The sequence below is a fragment of the Antennarius striatus genome, chromosome 4 (genome assembly GCF_040054535.1).
Source record: "Antennarius striatus isolate MH-2024 chromosome 4, ASM4005453v1, whole genome shotgun sequence".
Classification (NCBI taxonomy): domain Eukaryota; kingdom Metazoa; phylum Chordata; class Actinopteri; order Lophiiformes; family Antennariidae; genus Antennarius; species Antennarius striatus.
In genome coordinates, this window is record NC_090779.1 from 11,462,698 (window position 1) to 11,483,048 (window position 20,351).

The window sequence follows — 20,351 nt, forward strand, 5'->3', positions numbered from 1 at the left end:
AAATTAAGAATTTTGGTTGTGAACAGACACAAACCTTAGTCTAAGGGTTTATTTTATATCATCCAGTTATTATGTCCATGCAGATAATAGTTTTGCCAGTGTTTCTGCCTCTGTCAGGATTTTAAAAAATTACTTAGGGTATTTCCTACACAGCCAACCTAAAGGAATTTCAGCTGATCTAGATGAAAGGGAAAGATCCAAAATTATTTTTCTTTTTCCCACAGTGCTCAATAGAACCTTTTTCAGCATATCTGTCAATTATGCATAAACTGCCTTTTGATTAAACATGTTAGGATGATTCGTAATGCAGCAAGAAAGAACCCTTTATATTCTGCAGTGGCTTCAAACAAAAGTTAAGTTCATGCATCTGGTTTCTATTTTTTATGTTTTTAATTTTATTACAGTACTTTGGTATGAGTTTTTTGAAAAAGACACTTTTCATCGTTTACCCATAAACTATTTATGAATTGCCATGAGATTAGAGGGAGGCATCCAGATAATGAAACTATTAGATTAATAAATGATACCAGCGAGACTCCCAACTTCTGTGGAGAGATTTTCCAGATCAAGGACTTATTATGAAGAACCTTTCATCACAAGACTGTGTGATATAATAGGAAAGTTGCTGCACAGATTAAGAGCATTTAACATTACCCCACCACAGAATAACATTATACACTGACTGACATACAAAGTAGAGTTATATGAGCTCAGATTGTCTTCCATTCCATTAACGCGTCCTTACTGAGGACAGAAACATTCGCTCCCGTGTTTCATGTTTGTGCACTGGCAGGTTTCACTACATATCACGGTCACGGACACCCACCAAACCCTGACGTGGATTTCCTCGGAGGAGGACTGGCATCTCTCTCCTCTGCGTTCATTCATATCGTGGAAACGACGATGACAAAGGCGCTCAAAGGGCGTCGCTGTTTATCCGGAGGCCCTTTTCCGTCCTGGACGCAGCTTCAAACGTCACCTGGTGTGCAGGTAAAGATAACAGGAACTGTTCTGGCAGGAAGTCCCGTAATATTTGTTTTTAATGACCAAAACTATTTCAAAATTACCTGACCGGTTAATGCTGTAATTTAAAACCCAGAATTAAATGAAGTTTGAGAACATGAAATATTTAAAAAATAATTATGAATTGAAAAAAAACAAACACATTACATAGCTAAAGTCAAATGGTTTACTGTATTATACCCGTTTGGTATATTACTAGCAACAAAACCAAACACAAATGAATGAACCTTATCTACTCCTTATTTCGTTTTTTTTCTTTCTTTTATCCGTTTAGAGATAAATCTTGATCGATAAATCTCACCGTGTTCAGCAGCAATAGAAGGAAAGAATCTGAGGCATTTGAGACAGGAGGAACTACAAACGTTTGAGGTGGGTTGCGTTCATATATAAAATCAGCAAACTTTCCCAGTTAATGCAGATAAACCTGCAGTTGTGTTTTTCTCGGACGGGCCACCTCGTTGAGACTCTGTCTGGTTTGAATACATCTGCTTTGCTGCTTTGTGTCGCCATCTACTGTTAGTAGTGGAGAATTGCACTGAGCATGTTGACGAAGACCATTAACGAAAATCGGATCATTGGTTCAGACAGAGGAAGAAATACTTCTGGATGGTAAATCAAGTAAAATACATACACGAAAGACAAAACACAAATTTTATGACAAAATTTATTCAGGAAAAAAACATTAGAAAAGGACTTATCCCCACCCAACACTGTAAAACAAATGCATCTTTATGCGGCATCTAAATATACTTCCAGAATTCTGTTATAGATATATGGTCTGGAGACAATGAACAACCTCAAGAGTAACATTATTATCAGTTTTTGTAATGAAAAACTCCCATGGAAAAAGTTCAAACAAAATATTGAAAAGGTACAATTATGGTGCATTTATTTAAGTTTTGTTAAATTTAGCATGCAGCAGAATAAAATGAAAACACTTCAGACAACTAAAACAACATTTTCCAATGGGAACAAACAAACAAACAAACAAAACATATACAGTACCAATTCCAAAATAAGAAAAGACATGCCCTAGGTTAATATGTGTAAAAAGTAAATTAAGAATGTTTAGTTTGCCAGATCTCTGGACAATATCATCAGCTTTCAATCTCTCCATAAAATCAAGTTATTACGGGAATAACAAAAACATTAAATTTACAGAAAATTCAAAGCACAGTTGCAATCTTGGATTACACAGTATGAGTGTAAAAGTTTGTAAAAAGAAAGCATACTTTTGTGACATATGCTCTGGAAAAAAATTACTGTCAATGACAGACATTATTGCCATTTACGTGTGAAGACATTTTTGTAGTATATACAGTATATGTTAATAGGAAGGGGGTGATTGGTCAAAACAACCATCAGAGGGATGTTCCCCCCATCCCCTCCAAAAAATCACACCCTGGTCCATCAAGGAGTTCACTAGTATTGCTTTGTCTTTTCAGTTTTTCAAATAAGTTGAGGTAAACACCTTTAAGAAAGTCTGAGAATAGATAATAGTGAAACAATTCAAGAATACCAACAGTGTTGAACTCTGTCTATGAAAGATTTAAAGTACTTGAAGTGTCCTTGAAGTGTCCCTGCTGTGTAACCTTATATAGTACAGAATTTGCATAATCAATGCAGGAACAAAGAAGATAGTTACTAGGAATTTGCATAGAAAAAAGTTTCTGAATGAGCTGCCTCTTGCCAATCGCCAGCTGGGATTGGCTCCAGCAGACCCGCAAGACAGACAAGCGGCTGAAGATGAGACGATTACAGTCGTCTCCTCTTCAAAAAGACGGATGAATGGATAGAAGTGTGTGAATGAGGTTATACTAAATTTAAGACAAGAGTTGTGTCATACAAACAGGTTCCTCCTCCCTCGGAACCTCAATGTTCTCTTTGAACACTCCCAGTAAATCCCATGACTGAGGAATCAGTCGCTGATGGAAGCCAACCTCCACCGTTTTAGACACTGTAATGATACATATCAAGGAGCAAAGCATGGCCAGAGTCCTGTAGGGAAAGTACTGAGTGATAACTCCATCCTCCTCTCTCCAGCCAGGGAACAGGAAGACAGGAGGGATCCCGAGTATGGGCTCCCCACTCAGGAGACGGAGCAGCAGTCCCACAATGTAGCCACAAACAGCACCGTAGATGTTAGAAGAGCCAAAGAAAAGCACACAGATGAGCTGTGGAAGGATAATGCAGTACAGGAGTTCTGTACTCAGTAGCCAGAGGGCAAACACACTTTCTCCCTTGAAGGCCAGGCCCATTCCTGCCAGTCCAACCAGCAGGATGGTAACACGGATCACCCACTGCAGCTCACGCTCCGAGGCCTGAAAGAAAGGAAAGAGGGAAGGATGCTAAAGTATTTCATTTGCACGGTGACAAACCATACACACACACACACACACACACACACACACACACACACACACACACACACACACACACACACACACACACACACACACACACACACACACACACACACACACACACACACACACACACACACACACACACACACACACACACACACACACACACACCTGCTTCCTCAAAGTTGTCTTGTATATGTTTTGTGTGAACATGGACGCTGAGGACAGAAGTGCAGAATCCATAGAGGACATCACTGCTGCAGCCACAGAACCAATGCCTAACACTGACAACCAGCTGGGGGTGAGGTACTGCAGGGCCAGTGGCAGAATCTTCCCTGCCTCCCCTCGTTCAATAGGAGGGGGTAGACCATATGCTGTCTGGTTCCAGTCTTAGAGGAGAGAGAGAGGTGAAGGCATCAGTGTAAAGAATCGTGGCAAGGAAGCATTTCACTTAAAAAACAGACAGAAATTAAATAAGATTTCTGCTGATTCTGACAAATTGTTACATTTTAAAAATACAAAATATATATGCAATACCTCCCAAATTATGAGACGGTACCCCTGCAATAAACTGGAGATGCTTATATATAAAGTATCGAAAATACTTTGGAGTTGGGCTCCAGAATCTTTCATCTGAAACAAAACCCACTGAAAGAATGATGTAAAATTAAACTAGTATCGATGAAAATAAATGAAAAAATAGAAATTACTTGAAAAGATCTGAATAGCAAACAACATCACTTGAGTATTTGGATGTTATGTAATTTGTGACCTTTTTAAAAAATACCAAATGAAATCTTCTCCAGAAACTAAACTAGTAATCAGAGTGAGCTGAACTCCACCTTGTAAACACAGGTGACTTCTTAGTCCTTTTGACAGTGCTCAGTACCCTTAACAATAAAATAAAACTTAATATTCCACATAGACATTGGATATTTGTATATTTTAAGCATATTTTATATTTTGGAAGGCTAAATTAAAAGTCCCTATTAAACTTTGGAAGGAGATACGATGCATATGCATGAGTGTGTGATCATTGTTGTGATTGCTAAGTTCAGCTCCGGCAAAATAATGCATAAGCAGCTCACCCACATCTATGTACAAACAAAAAAAAACAAAACAAAATCACTTTTCTGTGGCAATGTTACTTTGATAAATGTATGATTAATTATGTTTATATAATGTTTTGGAGTTATGCCACAACTGCATAAAATATCTGAATTCATCAACTGGTGATTGAGTTTGAATGGACTGAATAGAAGCACCTATAAGCCAATACATAATGTAAAAAGACAGGCAGACAGACAGATAGATAAATAGACGGAAAGATTAGATACAGTTATGTGAAGAACTTAGGATGCTAATTTCCTATTAAATACTAATTTTTTAATTAGGAAATTGTTATGTATCAATATCCAATCTAGCTTTTCTTTATCCATGGAAAAATCAATTATTTAATTGCAGGTAAACAACAAAAAAAAGGAAAAAGTTAGAACACCCTAGGTCGGCGCGGTGAGGCATTGGGTAGCACTGTCGCCGCAGTTTGAGTCCCGCTCTGTGTGGAGTTTGTAAAATGAATGAATGAGGGAATAGGGTTAACTCCTGATAGCTAGTGTTGCCCCATTGACTTAAATAACTTCAGTGAGAGGCTTCTCATAGCCATCGACAAGGAAAACTTTCTTCAACATTGGTCAAAGAGAGTTTTCCCCACCCCTCAATGCACAATTCTCTCAGCTTTGTTTGAGGCATTTCTTGTGTGTACGTTTTCATCTGGGTTTTGACTCTGCCTTTCCAGGACTCTCTAGTTCTCAGCAACTTGGTATGTTTTGGATCACTGTCATGATGCAGGGTCCAGCTCTGCTTCAGGTTGATTTTTTTTACTGACTCATTAAGCACCCTCTGATAAATGGAAGAAACATTGGTCGATTCTGTGTTTAGTGAACTAGCCAGGTCCTGCTGCTGCAAAGCATCGCTAAACAATGGCTCCAGCAGACCTGTGACCCACAAAGTGGATAAGTGGCTGTAGATTAGATAACCGCAATCAAAAGAAAATAGACAGATGGATGGCTGGTAGGAGCCAACAGCTGGTATAAGCTTCCATTCCTGTAATGCTGTATTGGGTTGGTATCAAGCATGTTCTCTGTTCTGTTGTCCAAATCATACAAATTTAGACAAATCTGTCAAAAGAATATTATTCCAGATGTCCTGATCTTTTTCTGCATTCACTCCAGTGAACATCTTTAGGGTCTTTATGTTTGTATGAGAGAGTGAAGGTTTCTTCCTTGCACACTTAATGTCAAACCTGTCTTATGTCTTTCTGATAGTAAAGGTACTTTCACATCAACAGTATTAAGATCCTTCTGTAATCCTGTGATGATATTTTGGGGGTTTTGGAGACTAATCATTTTGTGCTTTACTATTGAGGTGAACAGAACTGGGAATGTTGGACAGCCAGACCTGGGAATGTTGGCACGTGTTTTGAATGTCCTCCACTTGTAGACCATTTTTATAGAGAGTGGAATGTCTGATTTCCCATTGTGGATCTTTTTAAATCCCTTATCACACTCATAAGCTGCAACAATGGTCTAGACCTCAGACAGAGCTCACAATCTCACCATGGTGCTCAAACTCACTCCCTGAAGACCACACCAAAACAAACGTTGGAGGTTCAAATAGGGAAACACCTGCAAGGCGGAAATACAGCTGAAGACGATAAGACGGTCAACTTGTCTTCAACTAATTTGTTGGATGGCGGACGAATGGATGATGGGTGGGTGGTAGGGTGGATCTCTGTATTATTAAAATTCACATTGAATATCCATATATCCAAATACATAGAAAAAGACAGATGACAGACAGATAGACAGTTATAGAGAAAGACAGTCAGACAGACAGATCAGTGATCTCTCGTTACTCGCGGTTGATATGTTCCAGGACCATCCACAAGGAACAAAATTCCGTGATATAGCAACCAAATATTTATTTTATTATTTACGTAGAATTTAAATGTTTATGAACACTCCCCATACTGATATGAAACCACTTTATAGCTGTATTACCTTTTCCCACACTCTTATAGACTGTTTGAAAAGCTTTTGAGTCTCGTAACGCAGCGTACACATGGATGCAGTCAGCCAATAGCATGCGTGTACGGTCTCACGTGACTACAGCTCATGGGAGACACTTGCTTCTCGCCTCTCGCTCTCTCCTCATACTCGATGAGATGAAACTTACATCTCATTGAAGACAAAATATTATGTATATTTAAATATTTTAAAAATACGAGATGTAGTGAAGCTGCGCATCGTGAAGTGCGAATAAGTGAGGGAATACTGTAGATATATAGATAGACAGACGGACGGACGGACAGACAGACAGTACCTGCAATGGATGCCAAGGCTCCAATGACAACTGAAGGGATTCCCATGATAAAAACTACCCCGGCAGCAGCGAGGCAGGTGATCTGAGCCTGAGCAGAGGAGGCTGCAGAGAGGATCCTCTGGTAGAGAGCCTGATAGGCTAGAGACCCCAAAGCCTAAAACATACAGGTCATGCATATAAACCACCAGCTTCAGCAGAGTACAATTTTGAGATCAGCAAATAACTAAAACTGCTCAAACACAGGTTTGATAAGAGGATGAACAGCTGTTTCTTATTGGTCAGTGCAAATGTTCTTCCTGTCCTTACTGGCTCCAACAAGATCCCCTTTTGCTTTAATTCCAATGTAATTAAAAAAAAAGGGAAGAAAGTTTATGTTCTGAGAAAAACTGACCCTCTAAATATAGTCTTAAATGGGAAATTCCCTGTTTTGTTTTTTATTTTTTTATTTTTTTAACATAAAACAGGGAATTACATAATCTGTTACAAAGCTGAACTATGGAAAGACAATTTTTTTTAAAAACGCAAAATGACTAGAGGGGATCTTTTACTGCCAGGACAGGAAGAGACATAAAAACCAAATAACTGTGTAATAACAATTAAGGAAAATTAGTGGCACCAAAAATAATGAATTCCACAAAATATAAACGTGAACATAAAACTGCTGTGAAAAACCCTGGGAATGTTGAACACACAAACATGCACAGATTGTGTATTGGGCAAATCCATTCTAAAACATTTTAATAACAGTGAGGTGAATAGCTAAGACGGCTCTAGATACTGAAAACGTCAAACTCAAGTACAATATAACAAGTGTTCAGAGGCCACATGACAAGTCCCAAACCATAGGTCTAAGTAATACAATTCAATTTAGCTTCTTCAGGTTAGATGAATAATTGAACGTTTTCCATGTTGTATGGGAAGACTATACCAGGATTCTGTGGTTTCACGTTTGCAATGATACAACTTAGGTCATGATCACATTACTAACCAAAAGCAGCATTTCATCTGCCCATTTTCCTGCATCTGCCAGCTCCAACGTTCCTAACCATGAATTTACATTTGATTGGTTGACGTGTGCTGCTTGTGAGATGTCAGTAACTGCAGGACTGAGGACCAGAAAAGGAATGCAGATAAACTAAAAACAGAGAAAAGAAAAAGAAAAAACATGTGCTGAATATCCTCAATTTCTTGTAATATTTAATGAATCATGAATGTATTTGTCATTAAATTTATTTCAGTCATTTTGTCACAAATATTGTACTTCTCCTATATTTCGGTCCCAGTGTTTCCTCCATTTCTCACCAAGCTGGAAAACATGAAGAAAAGCTGGATCACATCAGTATATGCAACAGAGTAGAGGCCTCCTATAAAGGTGTAGAAGATGGAGACAGCTGCAGAGATACTGATGGAGATGGCAGAAGACAGTCCAAGAATAACACTCATTGTTCCACCTGGAGAAAAAAGCATCAAATAGAAAAGTGTGATGTGAGCATTCATCATCATTACCATGTGATACTAAGGGTGGTGCATAAAAACAAGAGATGATGTGTGTCTTACCCAGGGCAGCAAGGATGCAGGCCACCCACAGAATATCACTGACCAAAGCAGGAAGGAGGAGTGTTGCAGTGAACATGTTACCATAGCGATGCTGAAATGGATCCAGCATGGTCAAGTAGCACTTTGACCTCATAGGTTTGGCAAAAAACAACCCCCCTTTAGAAACAAAGCACATGCAAAAAGAACTGTTGAGGTAATAGAACAGTAGAACGATCTTTCAGTAAACCTATTCTGTCACTGAAAAGCGGCACTCGATAAAGACTTTTCCTTCTTAAGGCTTAGAATAGCACAGAGGTCACCACCTTCTACTAAACAGTTCATTCTTTTTTTTGTCTTTAGTAGCAGTCCTTACCCAGGCCCACGGTGACAGAGAGTGACCAATACGTTACTACTCACAATGTCTGTCTGCAACAGACAGCTATGGTACCATGTTTATGATCTGAAGCAGCTGCTACTAAGCTAGATTTGACTACAGCTGACATTGTTACATGTCCTCTTGTTGTTCGTGTCCCTCACGGTGGCATTTCACAGAACCTGGGGGAATTAGTGTGGTTACTTAAAGGGAAATGGAACCACTTCCCTTCTCATGCTTGCAAAATACTGCTGCTCTCATATGTGCTTGTACTTGACAGGTGGGGAACAAGTTTAGAACACAAGACATCCGAAAGTCTGAAAATCCTTCAGCGGCTGGATCTAAACTTTAGACAGCAAATCTATCTGGTCTATCTGCCACTCTCTCTGTCTCTCTCTTTCCCTTGCCATGTCCCTATCCCTATTGTATTTATTTTCAACCCAACTGGTCAAGGCGGATGTCCGATCTCTAGAGTCTGGGTCCTGGCCGGAGTTTCTTCCTCAATGAGGGAGTTTTTCCCCGCTGCCATCACTTATGCTTTGTGTTGCCCTGGAGGGTTCTGTTGGGTTTTTCTGTCCGTGTAATTGCTTTGAAATGTCTGCTGATGTGATTAAGCATGAATAAATAAAAGCTGATTAATTGATTAACTCTGATAACCCTAGAGGAAACTTCAGATGTTTGTCATCAACGATAAATTTATCAAGGCCCAATAAGGGTATAAAGGTTGTAGAAACCTTACAGTTGTGAAAGCACACTCAGTAAGTCTTCTCTCCACGCTGCATGTATTAAAGAGATCTGAGTCAACACACTAGTCTGTAATTCTTCAATTTGTATCTCAACATTGAACAAGGAAGAATTTCTTGTTCAAAGCCAAACACAGACCAGGTGTCATTAAAGGATAACTTAAAACAGACAGGCACGCTTTGAACTTTTCCTATTAATTTTTTTTTCTTTAAAGCGCACAATGAGACCAGCTGACCAGATGACTCTACTATACATCAGCAAGACAGAGGCCACTACAAGTCTGATGAAACTGCAATAAGACAAAATAGAAAGTTGACAGTCAAAACAAATTCTCAAGAAGTCTATCCTCCTGTATTTATTCTGACTCCATGAACTCTGTGAGGTGTGCCTGTTGAGGTGAGTCTGTTACTGTTCTCAAATGTATAAATACTAAACACTATTATGAATGAGCAATCTTCCTCATTCCCTTACAGCATAAGAAATTAGCATTAGAAACAACCATTAAGGAAAACAAAAGTCCCTTCACAGGTGAGGGAAACAGTGGAACTTTTCAATATGTGAGTCAATGTGGCATTAAAGAGTAGTGTGAAGTTTGTGACCCTGGCTGCTCCTTGCTACAGTCATAATACCTGTGACTGTTTAGCTTGGACTTACAACACTAGCCGTACACACACTAACCATGCTCGGCTCAACAAACACCTCATAGCATTCTCAGCAGTTAATATTATCAAAACAAAAAGCCATTCAAGGAAAAAGCAGTGAGCTTTTAGGTGTCTGATGGCGATGCACTGACATCACATCTACCAAGGTTTGAAATGCTTGTATAAAAGGCTAAAACCTCTGAATTTTGGAAGGGTAGAAAATTCAAGTCTATGACTACTTGAAAGTGACAAGGGGTTCATTGGTAGGTGTGTTTGTAAAATGGCTTGGATAGAGCATATGGTGACGCCATGACTCACCCTGCTCCGATTTTGTCCCAGCTTTATGAGAATGACGGGATGGAGGTAAAACCATCGATGTTGCAATGCTGAACAATCAATTGCCTCTGATTTCTGTATTGCATTGCCTCTGTATCCTATATTTAGCTGCAGGAGGGTTGTCTTTAGCTCTTTGGCATTTTTGAGTCAAACTTCCCAGTTGGTAATAATCAAAGCACAGTAGCATGTCTCAGGCTTTTGCTTTCATGAACATGGATTTGACTTCATGACAAAATTGACTCTGACAAGATGGACTTCAGCTGCTGTTTTTAAGTAGCAACATATTTTTACACATCGTCTTAAAGGAATATTAGAAGCAATCCCACTACATTAGGTTTTAATCAACTTAGTGTTGACCTGGGTATCATGGTAGCCCCTCCCTTCCTCTTTCTGTGTGCATGCCAGTCTTCTCTCTGCTCCTCCTCATGTCTCTCCCCTCCGTCAGTCTCAGGCCTAATCCACACTAACACAGGTATTTTTAAAAACTGAGTTTTCTGTATACATTTAGGCGAGTCACCCTCACATAAATGGCATTTCAGCCATTGAAACGGGATATTTTTAAAAATTGGTGGACTTGCCTTTCTCTCGTTTGCATGTGGTCAGGATAAACAGAGTTTTCAGCTACGGTGTCAGGTGTCGGAGTCAAGGTTGTCTGCTCTTGGCATGATAGTTAGTGGCGTTAACTGTTTTGTTTACATGCTGACAATCCATTCATTAGTTATTCTGCACAATGACAGATGAGGCCAAAATAGTATTGCTTTCAAATTTACTTACTGGACTCTTCACATTTTTACAGCTATTTATATCAAGGTACAGTTACCATTCCTTCACACTGAGGAACAGAGATGTCAAGAATGTTCTTTGGAGACCACCACTGCTACGTAGTCCATAGAGAGTACAGATGCCACAGTCAAATTGCCAATTTGACTGTGGCATCTACTTGGTGAGTCAACTTTGAGCATGAAGTGGTTAATGCAAAAGAATGTGAAGGGCATCGCTGACGTCTTTGTGGGAGCTTTTCGACTCCACATCAAAGGAGAGACTACTGAATGGGGCAGGAGGGTCCGTAACCTGTTAAAGGCACTGCAGTTGTTTTCTCTGTTGGCCACATACTTGTCTATAGTGAGTCACATATTTCATGTCACAGTAAAAAGTGGTTGGCAGTAAGAAATGGTTGGCGTGCAGGTTTATTTCAAGAATCATTTAATCCACAACACTGGCTGGAAGCTGACACTTTTACAACAGCTGTGGTTAGTGGTTCTATATACATATGCAGTATATATTTACGTATATATACACACATACACGCACGCATGCATGGACACATGCACGCAAACACATGCACGCAAACATATGCACGCACGCACACACTCACACACACACACACACACACACACACACACAGACAAACACACACACAGACAAACACACACACACACACACACACACACACACACACACACACACACACACACACACACACACACACACACACACTATTTCAGGCCAGCCAAACGAACAGCAAATCACAGTTACTACAGAGGCTCCAGCCCCTAACGACACAACCACAGTCCTCAGTTTTACTGCATGGTATGCAAAGTTTTTGCAAAACTATATGTCTCTGGCGTGCCCATGTGACAAATGTGACTTGAATCTTAAACAACCCAGCACTTAAACTGATTCCACTCCCTGATGGCCCATGGCAGACGATGGGAGTCAACACTGTCATACCAAAGGACTCATCAAACAAATGCTATGCACTGAAACTGACTGACTAATACACAAAGTGAAGGGAGGTCACCATTATTCTCTCAATCACAACCGCAGCAATGGCGAAGGGACACAATTTATGTCAAGAGAATTTTCAGAGTTCCTTGCAGAAAGAGATATCATACACATATGTGTAACTGTATTATCTTAAAGCAAATGGAGTCATATAGTGCTGTAATGGGACTCTCAAAGACACACTCCTCAAAGCTAAGCATAAGAAAAAAATCATAAAAACCCTTAATACAGCAGTTCCTGCTCATATACAACACAACACCTCACAGCATCATAGGAGTGTCACCATAAGCTCACCTTAAACAGCAGGATGTGCTCAAAATTGAATATTGACCCAACAAGCAAATACATCCCACTGTTGAGGAGCAGCTGTGCAAACAATACACCAACAAACAGAACACATCAAAAGCCATTCTAGTAAATATGATCTGCACAGTCAGGTACCAATATTTGTTGAAAAATTATTTAGTTTAATTACTTACTGAAGTTAAAATTAAATGGAACTGACAGTAAAAGAATTACGTTTCTCTGCTGATAGTAACATTAGTAATATATGGTATCACTGTATCACTGTTATGGTTATCATAATTTTTCCTTCTTCTAAATGAGGTATAAATATTTACGAGTTTACAATCATTTAAAGTAACGTTAATAGTCGATAAGCTTCTTTAAAAAAAAGAGAAATATATGGTTGGTGTTGCATTGACTCTGGGAGTTGTATAGTCTTTGCATTGCGAAATAAAGCAGAAATAGAGTTGAATTCATGTCAAGGCTGCGTGCCATGTTTTGTTTCCCGACAACAATATATATAATACATCTACAGCAGGTCAGTGTTTATATCCGTTTACATCAGGGTGGAAGTGGTAAAACGAGTTGTAGATCTGCTGTTTATATTTTCATTTCACCTTAACCATTAGAAACCAAATGAAATATGAACACCTCACTTGAACATTCTTTAATACCGTTTTATGTGATATGACAGTCACAAGCTAAAAATGGCAAATCTGTAAGTTCCATACCGCCTTGAGCGTAGATAAGACTACTTTTCTTGATCTCAAGGAAATATGAGGTGGGATGGTAGTGATTTCTTCTTTGCAATGAGGAAACTCTTTCCTGGAGGACAGGTAGTCCTCCAGGTAAAGACAGTCTGTCTGCAAATTTTGTCTGAAACGACTCCCACATTTTTATGAGCTTCACTATTAATTCAAGTGAGATACTGAGCAGCAACTGCACTTTGTTGTCTGGCCGGACACAGGATTCCTTGAGGCATTATTGTAACTCTAGCATGTAAAGAACATTTGTCAACAACACACAGGCTGGTAACAACATTATGCCCAGACTGGCTTTTATGGCTTCATGACTTCAAAGTACTATATAGTGGCTTCTACTGTACTTGTGTAAATGTCATTTATGTGTGTGTGTGTGTGTGTGTGTGTGTGTGTGTGTGTGTGTGTGTGTGTGTGTGTGTGTGTGCGTGCGTGCGTGCGTGCGTGCGTGCGTGCGCCTACGTGTGCATGTGTGTCTTTGGTTGAGCATCAATGGTCCGGTGTGTCAGATTTACGACAATCTATTCTTAGGAGTGTAAGTATAAGTTATCATCAGGGTACAATTGCATCAACAATTGAATCATTGTGATGAGTTACTTTAAAAGTGTCTGTGTAGGTTCTCTTTCATCCAGATTGAAGCAAATCAAGAAGAGAAAAAAAAAATCAAATGAACTTGCATAAGATTGGTTAGAGACGTGAGTATTTTTACCTTTTTGGTTGTTTTCAGAGCTTTTGCATTCATAGCTAATTTCTTATATTCTCCTTTGCTCACCTGTTCATTCACACTTAAAGAAACCTCAGCTCCAGAGGACCTTAAACACACAGTAAGGACTTTATTGCTTCTCTGCCATGCGGCAGTCCTTACTGGAGGGGCAACTGGTGTCAGTCAGCTCCTCATTTTCTATTGTGTCTGTAGTCTAGAGTCTAGACTACAGTTCAAGTTCCTCTGCTGAAGGAATAAAGATCATAAAGAGCTCCATTTGCTGAAAAACAATTCCAGATGCCCTGGGTCACTGTGTTCAGAATAATATGTACCTTGGCCCTGTACTGATCCCATGCATTGCAATGACCTTCCTCTGCTGCCTTTCCTGTCATAGAATTCTTCTTCTCCTGGCATAGAATTCTAATTTCAGGTAGTGCCACCTGAACACCTTTTTGGATCTGTTCTCCTTTCACTTGTCGTTAGCCCACTCAGCAAAGACATTTGCAGACATCACCACCACTTAAACTGATATCAAACTGATGTACGCAGTACCAGATGTGTACTTTGTTAGGAGACTCTTGACTGTAAGGCAGAGAACTCCTTGTACTCTGAAGCTCTGTCTGCAGAGTACAAGGAAAATTCGCAACTCCATCTGTAGAATTGCCAACACAATCCCCAATGCTAGTGTCTACCTTTGCCAGAGTTTCTTTATGTAACCACGCAAAATATTCCCCAGTTGATGACTCATAGCCCACATCAATCACATACAATATCTGAGGATAACTGATAATAAGTGGTTTGTGGAGGTAACATTCAGTGTAGTGTCCATCTGCACAAAAAACATACTGACTTCTTACATCCCAAGAAATACAGTAGTATCTTGAGATAAGAGCTGCTTGACGTAAGAGTTATTTGAGATACGAGCTGTCGTGCTGTCCATATATTTGTCTGACATACGAGCAAAATCCAAGATGCGACCCTTGCCTCGGGCCACCTTGCTACTTGGCAGACGGATACAACATCATCTGAGATTGGATTTCCTTCTCTTTCGTGGAGGAAAGACGAAGGTTACATGTGCTTGTGACTTTTGCATTTCATTTAATATTTTCTCATTGTTTACGTAATTTATATAATTAATTATGCACAGGTAAAGTATGTGTGTCTTTTGGTTGATAAAAAATATGTGTTTTTTCATTTACAGGGGTTTGGGGCTTTTTTACAAGGCTGGAGCAGATTAAAATGATTTAGTTGTTTTAAATTGGAAATGTTTGACTTAAGAAATGTATCACTTCTGACTTTTTTCCCTTACAACCTCAGTCACAGAGAGGATTACAATCATGTCTCGAGGTACATGGAGAGGACTCTGCATATGCCAAACAAACAGTACTGTAGTGTTTTTTCTTTGTTAGAATAGTTGAGCCAGATTCTCTTAATAACTTATTTTAAGAGGTACGCATTCATTTGCCCAGGGATTGTTGAAAATGGTAAGAAAAAAACATTTACGTTTGGAGGCCAGGTATGCAAAATAATCAAAGCCCTCATTTTCATTTGGTTGTACCCTGTGTTTGAGCCTTCTTTGCCCTGTGTATATTGTACTTCTGCATCTGTAAGAAAAAAAAAGTATAACCAATAAGATTACCAACAATCCATCACTATTACTGAAGTCAAAACAAAACAGATCTCTAATTCATTAAACTATTAAGATGAAGATCATGATATGTTTATCATTTCCGTGTGACTGAAATAGGAGCATCCATTGCTTTGCCCAGCCCTGCACACCACACCTCTACCTGCCACTGTTTTGGTGGTTCTTATTCCATTGTCTTAGTCCTTCTCTTGTTCCGTCTCATCTGTCTACACCTCCTCCTCACCACCACCAAATCTGGGGTCATCCTATCCCTCTCTTTCTACTCCACTACTGGCAGTTGCCTTGTCAGCTAATAATAATTAATAATGAAGTTTGTTTTTCTGCAGAGCGGTTGAAGAGCCTTGTTTACCATAAAGGAAAAGTTGTATTGATAAAGCAAGTCTTGTGTGAAGAGGCAGTGTGCTTTTGGCTAATGGCTTCACAGCAATCAGTCCATCTTTTATGTGTTTTTTTAACGCAATGATCCCCACAGGGAAATGATCTTCCCACTCATATCTTTCGCACATATACAGGCCGTTGCACACACACACACACACACGCACGCACACACACACACACACACACACATACACACACACGCACAGACACACACACAAACACTTGTTCAAGGGCATCTTGGCAGTGTTTAGGAGGTAAACTGTCACCCTTCCAACTACCACTCAGTGGTTTTTGTTCTGGTCTTGAACCGTTCACATCCACCTCCCCATCTTTACATGTCTTTACAAAGAATGGACATAACAATGACATTACACTTGTAACGACACCAGAATAGGTTTCAGCGTTTTCATTTATATTTTATGAACATGGATTGTAGTGTGACTACTAGTGATACGTTGGTTGCAGCTGTCATGTCCACATGCAGGGAATTGGTGATGATGTAAGTTCTAACTTGACAGATACCAAACAGGGAGGATAGGAGGAAAGGCGATTGCAACACAAACACGTGGGTTCAATTTGCTAACTCATATGACTGACTGCCAGCATCAAAAGCATCTGCAAAAAGCTGGTTAATATTGCTAACCTGTCTTGTCTGTATGACTGCTAAGCTGAGAGTGGTTTTGGTAACCTTGGACCTTCCATCATGGAAAGGATGTGTACATTTTGAGCAATTTTTGTCTGCATCCTGCCCCACCATGCTTCTTTTCTTAACTTTTCTGATCCATAATTTATTTTTTTAATTATTCTTTCTCATAATTTTTATCTAAACATGTTTGTAGCTTCTTCTTTTATTTACCGATAGATGAAAATTAAATAGCAAAATTACTGAACCAATCACATCTACAAATCCAAATTGAGCTGGCATATGTGTACCAGTGGTTTCAATAAAATGCATAGTCCCTCAGAAGTCAATGATGTCTGTAATGCAAAAAAAGCTTACCTTGTGCTGTGTGTAACTTGTGATCTAAGAGAAAGGATATTATCCCCCAATCCCAGATATCTGTATCATGCACCTTAGTGATATAATATGTCATCTGTTCATTAAATAACATTGAGAATTTTGACAGTAAAAAATTCAATCATTCATTGTCAATACCTGCTTCATCCGCTGTTGCGAGTTGCAGAGTGCTGGAGCCTATCATAGCCAACAGGAGGCGTGAGGTAGGGGACGCCACTGCACCGCAGAGCCACGCACCACTCACAGCTTTGGACAATTTGGAGCCGGCCAGTTCACCTGAAGTGAGAATCCACGCAAACACGGGGAGAACATGCAAACTCTACACAGAGCGGGACACAAACCAGGAACCGCCTTGCTGTGCAGCAACTGCGCTACCCACTGCGCTACCGTGTCACCTCCAGTCCAAGTTATTATGTCTAATTTATACCCAGCAAAAACAATCCAAAATTTCTTTTAGGATAAATGGTTGACCGGCGTGGCACAGTGGCGCAGTGGGTAGCGCTGTCGCTGCACAGCAAGGTGGTTCCGGGTTCAAGTCGAGCTCTGTGCAGAGTTTGCGTGTTCTCCCTATATCTGTGTGGGTTCTCTCGGGGTTCTCCGACTTCCTCCCACCTCCAAAAACATGCACTTCAGGTTAATTGGACGTTCCAAATTGCCAGTAGTGTGTGAGTGTGTGCGTGCATGTTTGTCTGTCCCTGTGTGGCTCTGCAGCGCACTGGCGTCATGCCCAGAGTTTCCCCTGCCTCACGCCCTCAGTTGCCTGGGATAGGCTCCAGCGACCTGCCAGGGTGAATGAAGCAGTAGAAAATGGATGGATGGATGGTTGAATGAGCCTCCCCTTGTGTGACTGCTTATTTTGATGGTGACTATGAAACATGTCCATTGACAAATATGACTTCGGCCCTTCCAGCTGTTTATTACCCACTCCTACCATTTATTTTTTAAATTTCTTCCAGGTACTTACCCAGAATTAAATTGATGGCAAAGGCAGGAGGCCCTATAGCCCAGATGAGTCCTTGTTTGGGAGAATAAACAACTTCAGCAGTTCCCAGGATGTAGCCACCACCAACCCATGTTGCTTGAAACAAAAATGATAAAACCCAAAAAATAATTAATAAAAATATTAAGCAACAAAACACATTGAAAGGAGCACATAGCTTACAGGAGAAAGAAGGCAAACCAAGATGAAAAAATAGGATAGTCATATTAAATGTTTTACCTGTTGTGGTGAAAACTCCAACCAGGACACTGATGTTGCGGCCACCCACAATGGTAACTTCACTTTTGGTACCAGCACAGGACTTCTCTGCTTTCTTTGATTTACGAGATGCCCAGATTCCAATAAACAGGATGCCGACATAAAAAATGACCACAACCACCAGTCCAGGGACATTCACTGCCATGACGGTCTGGTGACACAAAGCACATTCAATCAGTTATGCTAAATGTCCCTTGCAGTTCATCTGTGTACTTGTTGCAAGCAGTATTCCAGGGTGTGTTGCTCAAACCATGTGAAAAAGAAACAAAAATAGGTTTTATCATATTTTGTTTTGGGTTTTTTTGCTTTTGGATTGTTTTGAGCAATAAAACCATCCTCTTTATAACAATAACATTTTAATTCTAGTTAAGGTGATAACATCTCATTGGAATGAGCTGGTTCATTTATTACATCCTCAACGATGTTTTACATATGAGAGGAACCAAAAGAGAGAAAGGGAGAGAGTGGAAGAGTGAGAGAGGGAGAATGAGAGAGGGGGGAGAAAAAAAAGAGAGAAGTGAGGCACAAATTTTCAGCTCTGCTTCCATTCTAGACTACGTTGTTTTCTTCTTTAAATCACAACAGGAAATGCATTATCTGCCCTCAAATTAAATGACTTAATCTACAGTCTAATCGCTTATCCACACATTCCAGCCAGCGGGAACTGATGTGATTCTGCGAGTATAGTTTAACCATATAGGCTGTTCAATGTGTGCATGGTGTGCATCTGTATCAATGTAGTCTGAGAGGGGTCTATTCTGTAATACAGTTTATGTATCAAATGTGAAATTAAAGAACTAGTGTTCTTTTGTTTTTTGGGAAAATGAATGAAATTCTAAAAAAGAAGGAGAAGGACCTTCACTTTTGACAGCCAAATATTAATCAACGCATATTCCACAGATAATCCACCAACTATTAATTCATTAAAGTGTCATAAAGTAGCTTGTAGTGTGTGACATAAGTACCTAAAAAAGGTGTTACATGTCAGCTTTTGGAGCTTCAGCTCTAAATACCCCACTGCCCCCACGATCTGGAGGTTTGGACCTGTGACTAACACTATGAAGATGAACTATGAAGATTATGAAGATGAATGTCAATTGATAATAATTACCATTCAACCAGCTTTTTCTGCTTTTTGTCCGCCGTAGCGGGTCGCGGGGAGCTGGAGCCTATCCCAGCGGGCTTAGGGCGTGAGGCGGGGGACACGCCGGGCGCGCCGCCAGTGCACCGCAGCGAAAATAATTATCAATCAAATTAATTCAAATACAATTTACAAAGTTGGACTTACTTTATTATAATCGCAAATGCATGACTTTATCTATCTCGTACCTTCCAGTAGCTATCAAGATCCACTCTGGACTTTCAGACATCGGTGCTCCCCGCGGGGCGTGAGGAGCTAACGCAGCCGGAGACAACACACACACAAGCGGCTGGTGACAAAAGTCCGTTACGCAACAAGGGCGTCGATAGGTTTTCTGGTGGGGACACAATGATGTCTCTATGGCACAGGTCATGTCACTGCCCAACCCGAACAACACCTCCACCGCTGGATAACATCGAAAATAAAGCATGATGCCTGACTCCACATAACTTTACTCTAAGCCGCGACAGACTCCAAACAACAGAGCAGGAGAGGAAAATAACTAGAAGAGAACATAAGTTAGAAAAGAAGGAAGCGAATTTCTAATTGCTGTGAAGGAACAGTTAGTTCTGAATCACATCCTACAAACTGACAACAAAAGAAGTCCGCAAACACATTCATGTCTAAATATTTACACATGCAGAATACAGAACCAACTCTCAAACTTACATTTGTCAGGAGGCGTACAAAGACAAGTCTATGGGACTGCTGACCGACACAGGATACTACTGTACTGCCACTCGTATGTCTCTTCTGATGTGTTCACTTGCACCGCGCAGTGTGGGAATTTTGGAAACATGTCTTTCTGGCAAAGACAAAGTGTACTACCTGCAAACTGGCCAAATTTAGAACTGTTTTTTCCCCTTTGGCAGCCTTCAAATATCAAACAGGTTTTTTTTACTGCCAAGTGTAGATGGATGGATGGATGGACGGACGGATGGATGGATGGATGGATGGATGGATGGATAGATGGATGG

General features: G+C 40.1%; 1 protein-coding gene across 2 annotated transcripts; it reads right to left on the minus strand.

Moving 5' to 3' along the window:
• Positions 1-1,679: 1,679 nt before the first annotated feature.
• Positions 1,680-20,121, minus strand: LOC137594514 (high-affinity choline transporter 1-like). 2 transcript variants are annotated; one of them, XM_068314047.1, is made up of 9 exons: positions 20,044-20,121; positions 18,195-18,384; positions 17,940-18,053; positions 8,328-8,483; positions 8,073-8,221; positions 7,759-7,905; positions 6,771-6,924; positions 3,561-3,778; positions 1,680-3,344 (listed from the first exon to the last, which is right to left on the minus strand). In XM_068314047.1, the coding sequence occupies exons 2-9, from the start codon at positions 18,376-18,378 to the stop codon at positions 2,847-2,849; spliced, it is 1,620 nt and encodes a 539-aa protein (XP_068170148.1). In that variant the 5' UTR covers positions 18,379-18,384; positions 20,044-20,121; the 3' UTR covers positions 1,680-2,846. The 2 variants fall into 2 exon arrangements, with proteins under 2 accessions (XP_068170148.1, XP_068170149.1); XM_068314048.1 differs by lacking the exon at positions 20,044-20,121 and adding an exon at positions 19,563-19,734.
• Positions 20,122-20,351: the final 230 nt, after the last annotated feature.